The sequence below is a fragment of the Eptesicus fuscus genome, chromosome 16 (assembly GCF_027574615.1).
Source record: "Eptesicus fuscus isolate TK198812 chromosome 16, DD_ASM_mEF_20220401, whole genome shotgun sequence".
In the NCBI taxonomy this organism is placed as follows: Eukaryota; Metazoa; Chordata; class Mammalia; order Chiroptera; family Vespertilionidae; genus Eptesicus; species Eptesicus fuscus.
In genome coordinates, this window is record NC_072488.1 from 41611511 (window position 1) to 41629665 (window position 18155).

General features: G+C 36.1%; 1 protein-coding gene and 2 non-coding genes across 3 annotated transcripts in view; 1 reads left to right on the forward strand and 2 right to left on the reverse strand.

The window, feature by feature from the left end:
- The window catches only part of NFU1 (NFU1 iron-sulfur cluster scaffold), a 29919-nt gene that overhangs the window by 826 nt on the left and 10938 nt on the right, over positions 1 to 18155 (reverse strand). Inside the window, exons 5-8 of the mRNA XM_008147507.3 lie at positions 13704 to 13818; positions 8584 to 8644; positions 5568 to 5742; positions 1242 to 2575 (exon numbers count right to left, since the gene is read on the reverse strand). Of these exons, the coding sequence (XP_008145729.1) occupies positions 2531 to 2575; positions 5568 to 5742; positions 8584 to 8644; positions 13704 to 13818 (396 nt within the window). The 3' untranslated portion in view covers positions 1242 to 2530. The remainder of the gene's footprint in view (positions 1 to 1241; positions 2576 to 5567; positions 5743 to 8583; positions 8645 to 13703; positions 13819 to 18155) is intronic.
- On the reverse strand, positions 5961 to 6067 carry LOC129151979 (U6 spliceosomal RNA). The gene has a single exon (XR_008558686.1). It is a non-coding gene; the product is annotated as a U6 spliceosomal RNA (small nuclear RNA).
- LOC114233728 (U6 spliceosomal RNA) lies at positions 11515 to 11621 on the forward strand. Its single transcript, XR_003619882.2, has one exon. It is a non-coding gene; the product is annotated as a U6 spliceosomal RNA (small nuclear RNA).

The following is an 18155-nucleotide window of genomic DNA, read 5'->3' on the forward strand; positions in this document are numbered from 1 at the left end:
ATAAATAGTAATAAAATTGTTAAAATTAAAAAGGCCTGCGTGGCTCAGTAGTTGAACATTGACCTATGCACCAGGAGGTCATGGTTGGATTCCCAGTCAGGGCACATGCCTGGGTTGTGGGCTCCATCCCTGGTGGGGAGCATGCAGGAGGCAGCTGGTCAATGATTCTCTCTCATCATTGATGTTTCTCTCTCTCTCCCTCTTTCTCTGAAATCAATAAAAATATATTTTAAGGGGAAAAAGGCAACCAATAAGTGCATAAATGGAATAACAAACTGATGTTTCTATCTCTCCCTTCCCCTCTCTAAAAATCAAGAAAACTTTTAGAAGAAGAATACTATCTCAAACTTTCGTATATTTGCATTTGCCCTTTTTTGAAGCATAAAAAAGGGTACCAGATGTTAAATAGGCCTTGACTATAGAGGACTAGTCATTTACAAAATGTGATTACAGGAGACCAAAAAGTTTCCTGTCCCAAATTACCTCCACTCCTTGGCTATCACATGCCTAAAGTCCACCTGTACACATACATATATTTAATGCAGAATACCTCCCTCTCCCCTAGGAGATCTACATTAAGTCATTATGATCTATTAACACTTTAGAGTGAAACTATTTATAGGATTACTTTTCATTTCCATACCAGGTGTGAAAAGGTCACTGAGGAAATGTAAATTTTGAAGGGAAGATAATTCTGAAGTCAGAAGGAAGGCAGACCTAGACAGATTACCTCGATTGATAGCACTGGACAAGAACGTGACAATATAAGGGCCTGTGGAACTGAGTATGGAAATGCAGAGAGAGGGGGGAAGGTATGGAAGAAGGAATCAGATATGAGTTAGCCAGGGGCTCTGGCCAGGTATGTCAGTTGATTAGAGAATCGTCCCGATACTCCAAAGTTGTTGGGTTCAATCCCCAGTCAGGGCACATACCAGAATCAACCAATGAATGCATAAGTAAGTGGAACAATAAATCAATTTCTCTAATTTTTAAAAAAATTTTTAAAGAGATAAGTTGGCCATAAAAGCAAACTATTCCCTGTGACAGTTAATTTTTTTATGTCAGTTTGGCTCAGCCACAGTGCCCAGATATTAGTCACACATTCTGGATGTGTCTGTGAGGGTACTTTTGGATGAGATTAACATTTACATTGGTGGACTTTGAGTAAAGCACCATGTCCTCCATAATGTGGGTGGGTCTGATACAATCAGTTGAAGGCCTGACTAGAACAAGAGACTCACCTCTCCAGAGCAGGAAAGAATTCACCAGCAGAGCTGGACTTGGGACTGCAACATCAGCTCTTCCCTGTCTGCAGCCTGATATCCCACCCTGCAGATTTTGGACTTGCTAGCCTCCATGATTGCATGAGTCAATTCCTAGTTTATAAAGCAATTCCCAGAGTGTAAGCTGAATTCATCTATAATAGCTCAGGAAATACAGTGTCCAAACTCACTATCTGGTTCTGTGAATCAAAGGACAAAAATGAAAACTTCAATCTTGGCATTCACAACTGCTGGCGTTCTTCGTGTTTCCATCCCCATCTCAATCTCTGTACTTTTGGAGACCAGAATTCCAGAGATGCAATATACCCATCTTTCTTTTCCTGATATTGTTTGTGAAATGTTGTCTCTAAATTACTACAGAAAAAGGAGAGAGGATAATTTGCTATGTAGGCTATCTAAAAAAGCAGTACTCCTATAGTAGAGAGATAACTGTCCAAATTTCTGGCATGGCACAGACTATAACTCTCTGAGTCAGAAGCCAGTAAAAGGACCAAATCAGCTTCTCATCTTTATTTCAGAGAGATTCTGCTTCAAAAGGTAAAGCCTGAGCATGCTAAGGCAGTTTTTCTCAATTCAGCCTGCAGTCTTATAATTAATTGAAATTTTTCTACATTCTGGAATCTGTTTTTGTTTTCATCAGTATTCAGCATTATGATTTGTGTGTGCATGTGTGTGTGTGTTTGTTCTTTGTCTCAAACCCACAGTGGGCATGTACCCTGACCAGGAATCGAACTGGCCACCTTTCAGTGCATGGGACAACGCTCAAAGAACTGAACCAGACCAGCCAGGACAGCCTCATATCATTTTTAAACCAGAATTGTTTAGTTGGGATTTTTTCAACAAGATAAAAAGTTCATTAAAAATAGTTTCAAACATCTCACAAAAGCTAAGCCATTTAGAATATTTTTTAAAGTATTCTCCCTATTCACATCTGTATTTTAAAAATAAATAAATTAGATGAGGCAAAATGTATTTTAAACTGCTTCAAACATTATGCAAAGAATTAACCATGAAAAATGACTAACAAAAATAGAAATATCCCTGAATAAAATCCATGTGTACAGAAAATGATTCAGGATGCTATAAATAACTCATAGGAGGTAAAGCCAACATGCACTATTTATATATCATTCTCTGAAGAAAGAGCATATTTTATTAATCTGCAGTTCCTTAGCAGTTAATAATAAAAGCAAGGTATATAGTATCAATAAGTCTGATTGCTGGGCCCAAAGAAAACTCAAAATATTTTAAGGTGAATTTGTTTCTTTTTCATTTGATTCCTCTTCCATAACCTAGAACCAAAAAAACAAAAACAAAAGGAATTTAAGAATTAAGAAAATAATTAGAAATTGCTATTTTATTGTTTTTAACATTATTTTCTTACCTAAAATACTCTATTCTATAATAATGCAAGTCAATAAAAAGAAATATATCGATAGCCCCAAAGCACAAGGCTTGCATCATAACTTGGTATTCTAACAACATAAAAGCAAACTGAATATTAGTAAATTAATTAAAAGCACTGGTCTCTTTTCTTTGTCCCAAAAGAGGCAATAGCAGAGTCTCAGCTGGTCAGAGAAGACTATAAAGATTAATTGGTATTTCCTAGTCATAGGACTAATGTAATTGATTACCGCCCCCCCCCCCCAAAAGCATCTTATTTATTTAAATATATTGTGGGGATCTATATCAAACTGTAAAAATATACATTAGAAAAATGAATCCTGAGCCCTGGCCGGGTAGCTTAATTGGTTAGTATCGCCCAGATATGCCAAGGTTTCCAGTTCTATCCCCCATCAGGTCACGTGTAAGAATCAACTAATGAATGCATAAATAAGTGGAAGCCTTCACCGGTTTGGCTCAGTGGACGGAGCATCGGCCTGCGGACTAAAGAGTCCCAGGTTCGATTACGGCTAAGGGCACATGCCTGGGTTGCGGGCTCGATCCCCCTCAGTGGGGTCTTGCAGGAGGCAGCCAATCAATGATTCTGTCTCATCATTGATGTTTCTCTCTCTCTATCTCCCTTCCTCTCTGAAATCAATAAAAAAAAATATATTAAAAAATAATAAAATAAGTGGAACAACAAATTGATGTTTCTATCTTTTCCTCTCCCTCTCTAAAAATCAATCAATAAAAAAATTTTTTAAAGAAAAATAAATCCCCCCAAAAAGTAAGTAAACAAAATATATTGGCAACTATTTTTTTTTTAATATGTTTTATTGATTTTTTACAGAGAGGAAGGGAGAGGGATAGAGTTAGAAACATCAATGAGAGAAAAACATCGATCAGCTGCCTCCTGCACACTCCCTACTGGGTATGTGCCCGCAACCAAGGTACATGCCCTTGATTGGAATCGAACCTGGGACCCTTGAGTCCGCAGGCCCGACGCTCTATCCACTGAGCCAAACCGGTTAGGGCTATATTGGCAACTATTTTATCTTACTCAGATAAAAATTCATTTTAAACCTTAGAAAAATGTTAAGACTTTCATTTCTAATTAAGTTAATAAAACTAATGACTACTTGAACAAAAAAATAAAATGATTAATATCTTTTCATGAGTTAATATATTATTCAAATAATAAAGAACAACTCCTTTGGTAAGGAAGAGAGCTATATAAACCAAAGAATTTTTTTTTCTCTTCACCACACCTACTACAATTAAATGCCAATTCAAGTTTATAATATGACAGCCAATTCATCACCCCACCCTGGACAAGTAAACAAAAATGTTCCTTTGTTAATCCACAGTGTCAACTAATATAATTTTTAAAAAGGGATATGGCAAAAAAAAGCATATGGCAGAAAATGGAACAAAATGTTTGTTTGTTTTTAAGTCTAGACCAATCTGGTTCTGATCTGAGACAATCAATCTCTAATAGTTTCTCTTTTGTGTTAAGTAAAAATGGATATTTACTTCCAAGGAATTAATATTTTATATCCAATCTCAGCAACACCCAATCCAAAGAATTTTGTCAATCAACTCCTATTTTAGGCAGAATATTCCTAATTTTGGAATACCATTTCCAAATATTTAATACAAACTATGTAAGAACCTGAATAACACACAGGCTAAGTGTTGCAGAGGAACACAAAGACTGAGATATGACTGCAAGTCTCTCAAGGAACTTACCCACAGACAAAAAGTGAAACGGACACAGAAAGCGGCTTTGGACCAAAGTAGAGCTTAATTTTAAGCTGAGGACTTAAAAGAGTAGTTCAAAGAGGAGATGGCATGTATTGTACCAAAAGGACAATTTTTTTCCTAGCTTCAATATTTTCTATTTTTCCCCTTTTTATTGAATTTATTGGGGTGACACTGGTTAACAAAATTATATTTCAAATGCACAATTCCACAACACATGATCTTGTACAATGTACTGTGTGTTCACCTCCTCAAGTAATGTCTCCTTCCATCATTTATCCCCCTATACCCTCCTCTACCTCCCCCCACGTGAACTCCCCATGACCAGCAATCCCCACAAAAGGACATATTTTAATACTACCCAGAGATGAGTGATTCCCAAAGGCACTAAAAGGAGATGTCTTCTCCTGAAAGGCACAGAATTACCTGATTTTTTTTTTTTTTTTTCAAATTTCTAACTTCCATATACTCTTTCTCTTCTGGCTAATCTCTCTCCATAAGGTCATGTCTCCTGGTTGAGAATCACTGCATTGAGGGTGACTATTACTGCTTAGAAGATGCTGTGCTATATTCCTTAAGTATCTTGGGGCAGAAAAGTGCTGACAATAGGCTATAGATAAAGCTCTATAATTCTACTCAATAAATACTGTTTTACTGTAAAACAAAGTATGATCTCTTGATGAGCTTCTTGCCTGCACATTTAAGAATAAGAAGTGGATACATGTAAGAACAAGTAGTGGATCAATATGATGTACTGGAGCTGTTCCTCTAAAGACTTCTAAATCTCATCTACAAAACACTACGATGTTTTGAATCCACTTCTAATTTTTTCACAACCAGAGCAGCAGTATGCCCTGAGTCTCAATTTCCTATGAACAAAATAGAAATGGCTCAATTAATACACTGTACTATTAGAAGATTAAATGAAGTAATATTCGTAAAAATGCCTGGCACACAGTAGGTATTCATAACACTAAAGTTAATTCTAAATTAAAGAGTCATCAAGTCTGATAAAAATTGTAACACTAAGATCCAGCCCTTGAAGAAAATGTCAGGTCATGAATTTCTTTTCTTCTCAAATGTTTATTTTAAATCTATTTGATATTTTAATATTAAAACCATCACATAACATTGGCATACCTGTTCTACGCCTTCTACTTCTGGAATATAAAACTGCAGCATGTTCTGAATTCCATTTTTCAGAGTAATGATTGAACTAGGGCAGCTGGTACAAGAACCTTGGAGTTTCAGCTGTACGATACCATCTTCAAAGCCCTTATATATTACATCTCCTCCATCTTCCTGCACAGTTGGCCTGTGGTCACAGTATATTTGTGATATTTAAGAGGATAGAAATTTTCATCAAAAAAATTTAATATAACTAAGAGCTTAGATTTTGTATTGGTAAAATTCACAAAGTCAGAGTTACTTTTACAACAGAGAATAAGTGGGGCTAGTCTCATTTATAATTTTAATTTTGTTACTTCCATTCATATAAATATATACTCTACTTTTTTTTTTTTTTTTTTTTTTTAAAATATGGAACGCTTCACGAATTTGCGTGTCATCCTTGCGCAGAGGCCATGCTAATCTTCTCTGTATCGTTCCAATTTTAGTATATGTGCTGCCGAAGCGAGCACTACTCTACTTTTTATATTTAGTCTGGCTTATTAATATTTTTTCAGCATTTAAAATTTCAAATTTCCTAATAATTATAGTAATTACCTAAGATATACTCAATTTCTTTTGGGTGAATACAGAGAATTTGACACATGCTAGCTTTCTTTTTCAGGTAAACTTTTCATTGAAATATAACATTAATACAGAAAAATGTAGAAATCACGTACAATCAATTCAATTAATTTTCACAAAGTGAATATACATTTGTCTCAAACCAAAAAGCAGAACATTAGCACCTCAGAAGCCCTCTTATTCTTCCTTCTAATCACTCTTCCCAACCAAAGGTAACCATTTCCTAATTGTTACCACCATTGATTAGTTTTGCCTGCTTTTTAACTTAAAAATTTATAAATTCCATTTAGAAAACATATTTACTCTTTTGTATCTGGCTTCTTTTGCTCTTTGTGAGATTCATCCACATTGTTGCATGTAGTAATTAATAGTTCCATCTCACTGCAGCATAGTATTCCATTAAGTGAATATGCCAGAATTTGTCCTTTCCATTGTTGATGGACATCTGGGTTAATACAAGTTTTTGGCTTTTACAAATGGTGCAGCTATGAAGATTCCTGAAAATGTCTTTTGGTATACATATATATTATTACCAGGAATATACCTAGAGTGGAATTGCTGGATCAAAAATATGCATAGTCCTGGCCAGGTGGCTTAGTTGGTTGGAGCACCATCCTGTACACCAAAAGGCTGTAGGTTTGATTCCCAGTCATGGCATGTACTGGTACCTAGGTTGTGGATTCAATCCCCAGACAGGGCTTGAACAGGAGGCAACTGATCGATGTTTCTCTCTCACATGGATGTCTCCCTTCTCTCTTCTCTCTCTCTTTCTCTCTCTCTCTCTCTCTCTCTCTCTCTCTCTCTCTCTCTCTCTCTCAAATAAATAAACATATCCTCGGGTGAGGATTTAAAAACAAAAGGATATGCATATGTTCAGATTTAGCAGATAATGCTAAATAGTTTTCCAGTTATATAAACTTATATTCCCACCAGTGGTAGAAGAGAGTTCCTGTTGCTCTACATCCTCAATAGCAATTGGTGTTGTCAATCTAATTATTTTAACCATTCTAGTGGATGTGCAGCGATAGTACATTGTGGTTTTAATTTGAATATTCACAATGACTAATGAGGTTGAGCACTTTCTCGTGTCTAGTGGCCATTTGGCTACTGTAGTTTTTGAGTAGCTGCTCCAATGTTTTCATGAAGAGACTGCTTCAGTCTCTGAATATTTGTTTTCTTAACAAATTATAAGAGTTTTAAAATATAGTCTGTCATATATGTATTATAAATACCTTCTACTCTTTGCTTTGCTTTTCACTGTAAATGGCATCTTTTGATGAAGAGAATCATAATTCTACTGTAGTCTAATTAATGTTTTTTCCATGATTTTTCTTGTGTCCTGTCAAAAAAACTATTTTTGAAAAAACTCAAAAAGTGATGCAGATATTCTATTTTAAATTTCCTTTGTGATTTCTTTCTTGACCATGGTCTACCTCTGGTTTGCCCCCATTTCAAGGGTATAGTCCTATAGGAAACCCAACTAAGAGTCTGGATGTTTCTTGAGGCCCCAACACTCCTTGACTGGTCCTAAACTCCAATTTTTGTTACTCCCAGAACCGTACAACTGTCAAAACTCCGTTTAGCATTCCAAATGCTTTTTGTTTGACCTCTTAGTCTCTTCTCTTACACAGCTAAGAATAAGCAAGTGCTATGTGGGGAGAACCTCTGAGTGTTAGGCTTACTTTTTCTTAACTTCTCTCTAGGATCTTGGCCCTTTAAGTCAAAGCTTAATTGGTGACCCAGAATTTTAATTTTTGTCTTCCTATTTCAACAAATTTGCCAAAAACTAAATGGTTTTTCTGATTCTTAGCAGCTATCCCAAGCCAGCTTCTCATACTCTAGCCTCACACCAAGAATCAGCAAATGCCCAGAGGGAAGCCTCAGTGTGCTTTCTTCCCCACCAGATATTGTTTGCTTTGTTAGCTATTTAATGCCTTCACACACAAATTTTTTTAAATTGTATTTTACCTAGCTTTTCTGGGACTTAACACCAGGACCACTGGTCTGCTACAAGCAAAAAATCAGAGCAGGAAGTTCTCTACTTATTTAATTTTATACTTTATGGATAATAGCCTAAAATACAAGTAATCCTCTCCTCACAATCTTCCCAAACACTGTTAACTAATTTTTTTCTAAGAAATTTGGTATTATAACAATATCAAACCTAAACGGTAACTGTGAAAGATAAAGTCCTTTACTGATTGTGTTTAGTTTTAAAATTTGGATGAATATAGACAATATACAGGCTTTAAATTCAACTGTCATGGTAACCTTCTGTGGTTTACATTAACTTATACTCCTTTTAAAACTCTACTATAATCTCACAGACAACCAAACACAAATTGCTATAATAAAAATTGGCTCTGCAGTATATATGATCTCAAGTAGAAAGATAAGCACATACCGTATTCTTGTATCTAACAGTTCTTTAATCATTGCCACAACTTCATCATCTTCTTCAGATCCTGGAAACAATTACAAATAAAACATATCAACAGTAGACATTTCATATCAGGCATATACAAGTACTATTAAAATAGGATAACTTTAACCTAGTTAATTTTAATATCTCATCTATATAATAAAAGCCTAAGCGACGGTTATGGCAGAATGACCAGTTGCTATGATGTGCACTGACCACCAGGAGGCAGACGCTTAATGCAGAAGCTGCCTCCTGATGGTCAGTGCGCTCCCACAGGGGGAGTGCCGCTCAGCCAGAAGCCGGGCTCACAGCTGGCGAGTGCAGCAGTGGTGGCAAAAGCCTCTCCTGCCTCCGCAACAATGCTAAGGAGCAGCGAGTCAAGCAGTAAGAAGCAGTTAGCAGGCAAGCAGTAAGAAGCAAGGGGTCCCGGAATGCGAGAGGGATGTCCGACTGCTGTCTTAGACCCATGGGGAGCAGGCCTAAGCCGGCAGTTGGACATCCTCCAAGGGCTCCCAGACTGCGAGAGGGCACAGGCCGGCTGAGGGGCCCCTCCTTCCCAGTGCACAAATTTTGTGCACTGGGCCTCTAGTTAAAAAAATAAAAGCACAAGACATGTAACTTGGTAGGTGATAAAGTGATTTGAGGGAAATGAAAAGATCATTCCTTCAATTCTCTGAAGAAAAATTAAGGAGCACTGATCAATTCAATATCTGGCGATAAAGTTGAGTATACCAAAATAACTTAACCTACTAATGATAGTAGGGTTTCATATATATTTGTAAACTTTCCTCATTCTCAAGATTAAAAAGTGAAGGAAAAAAGAGGTTGTTTGGATACTAATGGAAACTTTGAGACAAAAAGGGGGCACACCTACTTCGTCAGTTAAGTTACATTTTCAATTTCTTAATTTTGTGGTTTTCAAAATGAGGATCATACTAAATATAGATGTAAGCCTTATGTTAATTTCTGAAATGTTCTTCAAGTCTAAGCAAAAAGTTGTTTTTAAATTTTGTTTCATTTTTGTTTTCCTTTTACTTTGTAAGGTTATATAATGATTTTCACCAGTGCCTTTTTATTGGTTTTTAAATATTTTTGAGAAATTTATTTACCGTCAGGATAACTAAAAATGTAGACAATTCAAATTACACTATAACAAACACTAGAGTTCTAGCAACAACATAGGCAACAACTATCAATATTAGATTATATTAACTTTGAATCATTTTAAAAAAAATAAAAAGCACTAAAACTAAAATTCTCTTACATCAGTAAACCTAAGTTCTGTTCCCCACTGTCACTTCCATAGGCAACCACTATCATGAGTTTAGTGTATACCCTTCTAGTATATGTTTACATTTCCATGTGTATATTTACACAGATGAGATTCCACAATACACACTGTTCTATACCTTGACTTTCTCTATTCAATATATCTTACAGATCTTTCCATATCATCATGTCCAGATTTCTCAATTTTTAAAATAGGTACATAAAAATTTTTGTATTAATTTGTCTTCATTTAGTTTCTTATTTCAGTTGTTTCTAGTTCACTGCTATTTCTAACAATCTTGCAGCATGCATGCTTGTGTAAAGTACTTATCAGTTTACTTTTGTAAGTACATTTGTAAAATATATTCCTAGTGATAGGATATTTGGGTCAACAGGTTTAAATTTGGTAGACATAGTCAAATGGCTCTCAAAATATCCTATCAACTTTATGTATATACTCATCAAAACACAAATAACTGGCCCGGCCAGCGTGGCTCAGTGGTTGAGCACTGACCCAGGAACCAAGAGGTCACCAGTGAGATTCCAGGTCAGGGCACATGCCCAGGTTTTGGGCTCGACCCCCAGTAGGAGACATGCCAGAGGCAGCCGATCAATGATTCTCTTTCATCATTGGGTTTCTCTCTCTCCCTCTCCCTTACTCTTTGAAATCAATAAAAATATATTAAAAAAAAACAAACACAAATAATTGTTTCATGCATAAATGGCATATATGTAAGAGTGTGTAAATAAATATACCCTCCACTTTTCCTTTATCACTTCATATTTTCTTTTGTATCTTTTTACATTGATATCTCCCAATCTAGTTCATTTCTTTTAACTACTGAGATATATATGTTTTTATTGATGAGAGAGAGAGAGAGAGAGAGAGAGAGAAGAGAGAGAGAGAGAGAGAAAGGGATATAGACAGAATCATTGATCAGCTGCCTCCTGCATGCCCCCTACTGGGGATTGAGTCCAAAGCCAGCATGTGCCCTGACCTGGAATCTAACCAGTGACCTCTTGGTTCCTGGATTAATGCTCAACCTCTGAGCCACAGTGGCTGGGTACTGCTGATACATTTTTAAAATATTTCAAAGAACATGCTTCTACATGCTGTCTTGTGTACATTTATAAGACTCGTTTAGGGTATATACCTAGATAATGTAACTGTACCATCTAAAATCATTATGCAAATGTTTGTGTGTGTGTACACATACACACATAACAATATCTTTATGATACTGGAGAAAGGAAAAAGTTCATCAACAACAAATACTTAAGCTAATACTTGAGCTCCATGTGCAATTCCTCTTCCAAGTCCTTTACACAAAATAACTTATTTACAACAAAAAACAAAAACAAAAACACACAAAGGAAAAGATGAATATATGTAACTACATTAAAAAGAAAAACTGTCGCTCGGCCAGCGTGGCTCAGTATTTGAGTGTCAACCTATGAACCAAGAGGTCATGGTTCGATTCCCGATCAGCGCACATCCCTGGGTTGTGGGCTCAATCCCCAGTGTGGGGGCATGCAGGAGGCAGCCAATCAATGATTCTCAATCATCACTGATGTTTCTATCTCTTTCTCCTTCTTCTTTCCTCTCTGAAATCAATAAAAATATATTTTAGAAAAAGAAAAACTGTGCTTGTTTTGGCAACACAAAAACTAAAATTGGATTGATAAAGAGAAGATTAGCATGGCCCATGAGCAAAGATAACACAGATTCATGAAACATTCTATATTTTCTTAAAAGATTTCTGAATGACAAAAGCTATTCTAAACACAGAGAGAAGATAAGGCATGGTTATGGAGACGTTATATGTTAGAAAAAAACTAACAAAAAATTGACACTCAGAATACTTCTTAAAAACCTGGTAAAATTGATACAAAAAATACATATAATTCAATTTTTAAAAATGGGCAAATATTATGAACAGGAAATATATTGACAAGGAAAATAATGACCAGTAAACGTTTGAAAACTTTCAGGCTCAGTATCATAATACCAAGGAAATGCAATTAAAACAAGACACCATTTTACACTTAAATATTGGTTAAAAAAATGTAAGACACTAAGTGATAATAAAAATATAAGAAAGTAAATTCTTATACATTGCTGATTTGTATGTACATTATAACAATTTATAATACAGCAATTCTACTTCTAGGAATATATGCTATGCTTTGGCCAGTGGGCTCAATGGTTAGAGCATTGCCCCCACACCAAAGAGTTGTGGGTTCCATTCCTGATCAAGGGCATGTACCTGGGTTGCAGGTTTGCTCCCCACCTGCATTGGTTGGGGCACATGCGGGAGGCAACCAATCGATGTCTGTCTCTCTCTTCCCTCTCTTCCTCTTCCACTCTATCTGAAATCAATGGAAAAATATCCTCAAGTGAGGATTACCAAAAAAAAAAGGAATATATGCTACAGAAACTCTCCACATATGCACAAAGAGACAGTACAAAGATGCCCACTGCAGTATTTGTAATAGAAATTGCACAAATAATTCACTTGAACATAAGAAATAAAATAATTAACTGTAGTTTATTGATATAATGATTATCCAGCACTTAAACTAAATAGAGCTACATTTTTTTTTCAAAATGGATGTATTTCAAAATGTTATACTCAGTGAAAAAGAGGAAAGTTGCATATAACACAAGTTATTTAAAATTTAAAAACAAAAACCAATGTTATATATTCCCTGCAGAGACTTGTATTTGTAATACATGTCTTAAAACAAACCGAGTTTAGCCCTACCTGGGTTGGCTCAGTGGACAGAGCATCAGCCTGCAGACTGAAAGGTCCCAGGTTTGATTCTGGTCAAGAGCAAATGCTGGGTTGGGGGCTTGATCTCCAGTAGGGGGTGTGCAGGAGGCAGCCAATCGATGATTCTCTCTCATCATTGATGCTTCTCTCTATCTCCCTTCCTCTCTTAAATCAATAAAAATATATTTTGGGGAAAAAAGTTTAAAACAGAGTTTACCTACATCTCTGGAAGCAGAAAGGGAAAAGGGATGAGGGTTGTAGGGCTTTGGCTATGTCTTTAATATTTTATTAAAATACTATAGGCCCGGTGCACGAATTCGTGCACCAGTCGGGTCCCTCAGCCTGGCCTGCGTGATTGGACCGAAACTGGCTCTCCAATATCCCTCAAGGGGTCACAGATTGCAAGACGGCGCAGGCCAGGCTTAGGGATCCCACAGGTGCACAATTAGGGCCAGGGAGGGACACAAGATGTTGGGCAGCTGGGGAGGGACCGCAGGAGGGCTCCACGGCACATCCGACCTGTCTCACTCAGTTCCGATTGGCCAGACCCCAGCAGCAAGCTAACTACCAGTAGGAGCGCCTGCCCCCTGGTGGTCAGTGCACATCATAGCAGGCGGTTGAGCAGCCTTAGCATATCATTAGCATATTATGCTTTTGATTGGTTGAACGGACAACCAGACGACTGGACACTTAGCATATTAGGCTTTTATTACATAGGGTGGGCTTAAAGCAATTATAGCCAAAAATTAACATTTGTTAAATCTGAGAGGAGGGCAAATTGGTAAGCTTTATACTATTTTCTGTATGTTTGAAAATTTTTACAATTAAAAAATTTACTTTTTTGTAACAGATTCAATTTATTTACAGATTTTCAAAAATGATGGACAAAACTAGTATATATGAAGTTTTATTTCCTCAGAATTCGTTCCAGAACTAAATATAGTACAATGATAAAAATCTGTACTTCCATGATTTCTGAAATCAAGGCAAATGAGAAGAATGTAGAAAAGCTTTAAAAAAAAAAAAAAAAAGACAAATATTAATTATCCAACATATCACCTGCTTCTCCTGAAGATGTTTCCTCAGTGACTAAGGGTAAGCCAGTTGCAAAGAAATCCATGATTGCTGCATAAATATCTGGTTTCAGTAAATTCCAGTCTAACTCTTCACTTTCCTGTAAATATTTGAAGAAAAATGCTAAAATTTCTACCCAAGGGCATAGACAAATATAAAACAAGACTTTGTATCTTATAAGAATCTTTTCCTACATATATATATATATCCTGTACTATGCAACAGTACCCATTTCTGGAGAATACATGTCAGGTCCAGTTCTTAAAGAATATGGCTTATAATAACTTTCAGAAGATACAATCCTAGAATATTTCTCATTCATTCATTCATCAAACTTGTACTAAGTGTGCTGTATGTATCATACCCTATATAGGGGATATCAAAATGATAAAAAAATATTTTTTCATGAGGTAAAGACAGTTAAAATACTGAATAAGGATTCTCTATGTTAATGAGGATAAAGAGGCCCTGGCTGGCCCTGGACAGTGTTGTTCAGTGGTTAAAGCATCGGCCCTCACACTGAAGGGTCTCGAGTTCAATTCCCAGTCAAAGGCACGACGTGGGTTGCAGGTTCCATCCCCAGCCCCAGTAGGGGTGTGTGCGGGAGGCAACCAATCAATGTGTCTCTCTCACATCTATGTTTCTCTCCCCCTCCCTCCAAACCTCCCTTCCACTCTCTCTAAAAATCAATGGAAAAAATATCCTGAAGTGATGATTAAGAAAAAAATAAAAGAATTAACCAATGGCCCTGGCCAGGTAGCTCAGTTAGTTAGAGTGTTGTCCCAATATGTCAAGGTTGCAGGTTCAATCTCCAGTCAGGGCAGATATAAGAATCAACCAATGAATGCATAAACAAGTGGAACAAAGCACTGCCTGTCTGTCTCTCTCCCCCTTCCTCTCTCTCTCTAAAAATCAATCAATTAATATTTAAAAAAAATTTTAAGATTTTTTTAAAGGGCTGAATTTTAAAAAAGAATCAACCAATGAATGCATAAATAAGTGGAACAACACATTAATGTATTTCTCTCTCTCTCCTCTCACTCTAAAAAAATCAATAATTAAAATTAAAATATAAAGAGAATAAAGAAATTTCCCATTCTTTTAAATAAAATAGGATTAACTGTTTGATCAAATACGTAAGATATCTGACAACTATTAAAAAATTCAATTTACATATACTACTTAAGAGTATTGACAAAATCCAATGACACAACTGTAGAACCAAAACTTCTAGCATGTCTTATCTATGGCTCCTGGGCTAGAAGACTTGTGAACTGTCAACAAGACCAGTATCCTCAAGAAAGAATCGATAGCTATTTCACCCCCAAATCTGACTGACTAGTTGATTCCATTTATAAAAAAGGTATACTTCTTAAATACCTAAATAGTACTAATGTCTAAAAAAGAGAAAGGCAGGATATATTGTTTTCGATTTTTTTTAAATATATTTATATTTTTAATATATTTTTATTGATTTCAGAGAGGAAGGGAGAGGGAGAGAGAGATAGAAACATCAGTGATGAGAGAGAATCATTGATCGGCTGCCTCCTGCATGCTCCCTACTGGGGATTGTGCCCACAACCCAGGCATGTGCCCTGACTGGGAATTAAACCATAACCTCCTGGTTCATAGGTCGATGCTCCACCACTGAGCCTTGCTGGCTGGGCTATTGTTTTAGTTTTTTAAAGGAGAGCTCTTTAGTCTGACCAGGTAGCTCAATTGGTTGAATGTCGTCCCGTACACCAAAATGGTTGCAGATTCAATTCCCAATGAAGGCACATATCTAGGTTTCGGGTTCAATCTCCAGTCAGGGTGTGTACAGGAGGCAACCAATCAATGTTTCTCTCACACATTGATGTTTCTCTCTCTCTCTAAATCAATTTAAACACACACACACACACACACACACACACACACACACACACACACACACCTTCTCAGGTGAGGATTTAAAAATAATTTTTTAAAAAGAAAAGGAAATAGTTTTTCTAGAAGGAAAAACTATTAGATGCAGTCTACTCAGACTCTCAGGAAACTGTTGGCTAGGGTCTATGCTTAAAGACTATAAAAAATTGAGGCTACATGCATAAGAATGATATTTTAATGGATTAAGAACCAATTTAAAGGCAGTACACAGAGCAGAGATAAATGGGCACTGCTATGGATACAAAAGCAAAACTAGTGACATGCTTTAGTGACTGGGAATGTTCTAATAAAGTTAGAGGTAATGTTCTAATAAATTATTTGGAAGACGGATCAAAGGGCTACCTCAGATCTTCAATAAACATTGGGTTCTACTGAGTAAGGAAATCTTGGTAAGAAAAAGAAAAATTTCTTGAACTTGAATGAGATCAAAAGGCAGCATATAAGCTGAAAATACACTTACACATTTAGAAAAAAACCATAAATGATGCACAAAGAAGCCTCTGAATTATCAATTACAGATCAAAAGGGAAACAGGCAATCACTGAAGATGTCAGGTAAATGGAATAGTCCATAATGAGGAAGGCTAACTGAAAGAAAACAAATGCAATCTGCTATTCTACCTATTAAATATCAATGTGTGCCCTCATTTGGAATATTATTTATTAGCTGTCATGTCATTAAGAAAAAATAGTGGAGCTGAAGAAATTTCAAAAAGGGTAACTAAATTATGAAGGGGAAGGGAAATAAAAGATGACTTACCAAAATCAAATCAAGAAAAAAAAACCTGTAAGATATAATCACATGTTTTTATCTAAAAAAATCTTATATAGCATAGACTATATGTTAAAGAACTAAATAAAAATGCCTTAAAATAAATACGTAATTTCCTGTTTGTAAAATAAAGACTAGTTACAAGAATTAAACCAGATAATATATGTAAAGCACTCATGCCATAGCCTACATGTGAGACATTAAATAAATGTTGGTCCTTTTTTCTCCCTCAAAAAATATCAAAGAAAGAAAACGGAATAAAAAGGATAGGCCAGGTGTCTCTAAACTGAAAAGACTAGGGATTAGTTAACACAGATTTGCTCACCACGATCCTACATTTGTGGGAAGCCACTTGAAGGCTGAAAATTCAATTTAGAAACTGTTTCCTTCTAGAAAACTTTATTTGAGTGCACTATATGCCAGGCATTGTTCTAGGTGATTTTTGTTGTTGTTCTAGGGCAGTGGTCGGCAAACTCATTAGTCAGCAGAGTCAAATATCAACAGTACAACGATTGAAATTTCTTTTGAGAGCCAAATTTTTTAAACTTAAACTTCTTCTAACGCCACTTCTTCAAAATAGACTCGCCCAGGCCGTGGTATTTTGTGGAAGAGCCACACTCAAAGAGCCGCATGTGGCTTGTGAGCAGCAGTTTGCCGACCACGTTTCTAGGGGATCTTAACAAGATGGACAATTTTTATCTTCACAGAGTTTATATTCTAGTGCAGGAAAGACAGGGAATAAAAATAAAAAATATGATTAAGATAAGCAGAATGAAGAAAATGAACAGGAGCCCAGCTGGTGTGGCTCAATGATTTCACAGGGCCCTATGAACCAGGAGATCACGGTTCGATCCCGGTCAGGGCACATACCCAGGTTGCGGGCTCGTTCCCTGGTAGGGGGTGTGCAGGAGGCAGCCAATCAATGATTCTCTCTCATCATTGGTGTATCTATCTTTCTCTGCCTCTCCCTTCCTCTCTGAAATCAATAAAAAATATTTGTGTTTTTTTTAAATAAAAGAAAATGAACAAGGTAATGAGCTCCTGGGAGAAGTGACACTTTCACAAATATGGTCAAGAAAGGGCTTTCTGAGAAATAGCTACAAAAGAATACTGGACTAGATGTAACATGCTAATGGACTAACCCAATATGTCCACTTTTTGGTATATGAAGAACTCATAGCAATCCTTTAAAATTGTTTAAGAGGAGTTGAAAGAATACTTTTTATTTTGATGTGAAATTACACAAATGATTAAATTCGGTATATATATATCAATTAATAGACTTAAAAGGATACATAGTTCAAATTTAAATAGTTCATTTCTCATTAACCTAGTAGACTTAAAAATGAAACAGCCTTTTCTAGCAGATACCACATTAGCTGTTGCAATGGGTAATGTAAGAACTTACAGTCCACTGCTCTTATGTATGAAGCTCTGAAGGGTTATTGCAGGACGGTAGAATGGGTCAGATGCCATGATGTAAGTGCCCACTTTGAAAGGAGATATATATATTCAATCATTCTGTTGATCAAATATATATTGTGTGTGATTATTTATTTCCTTCTCCTTTTACTCTATCAATTTGAATGAAAAATTAGTAAAAATAATACTTGGAAGCCTAAATTCTAGACCTGCCAAGGTTAAGTCTTGGCCCCGCTATAGGCTACCTATACAATCTTGAAGCTCAAATTTTTCCCTTTTAAAAAACGAGGGATCTGGAAATTATATTAAATAATTAAC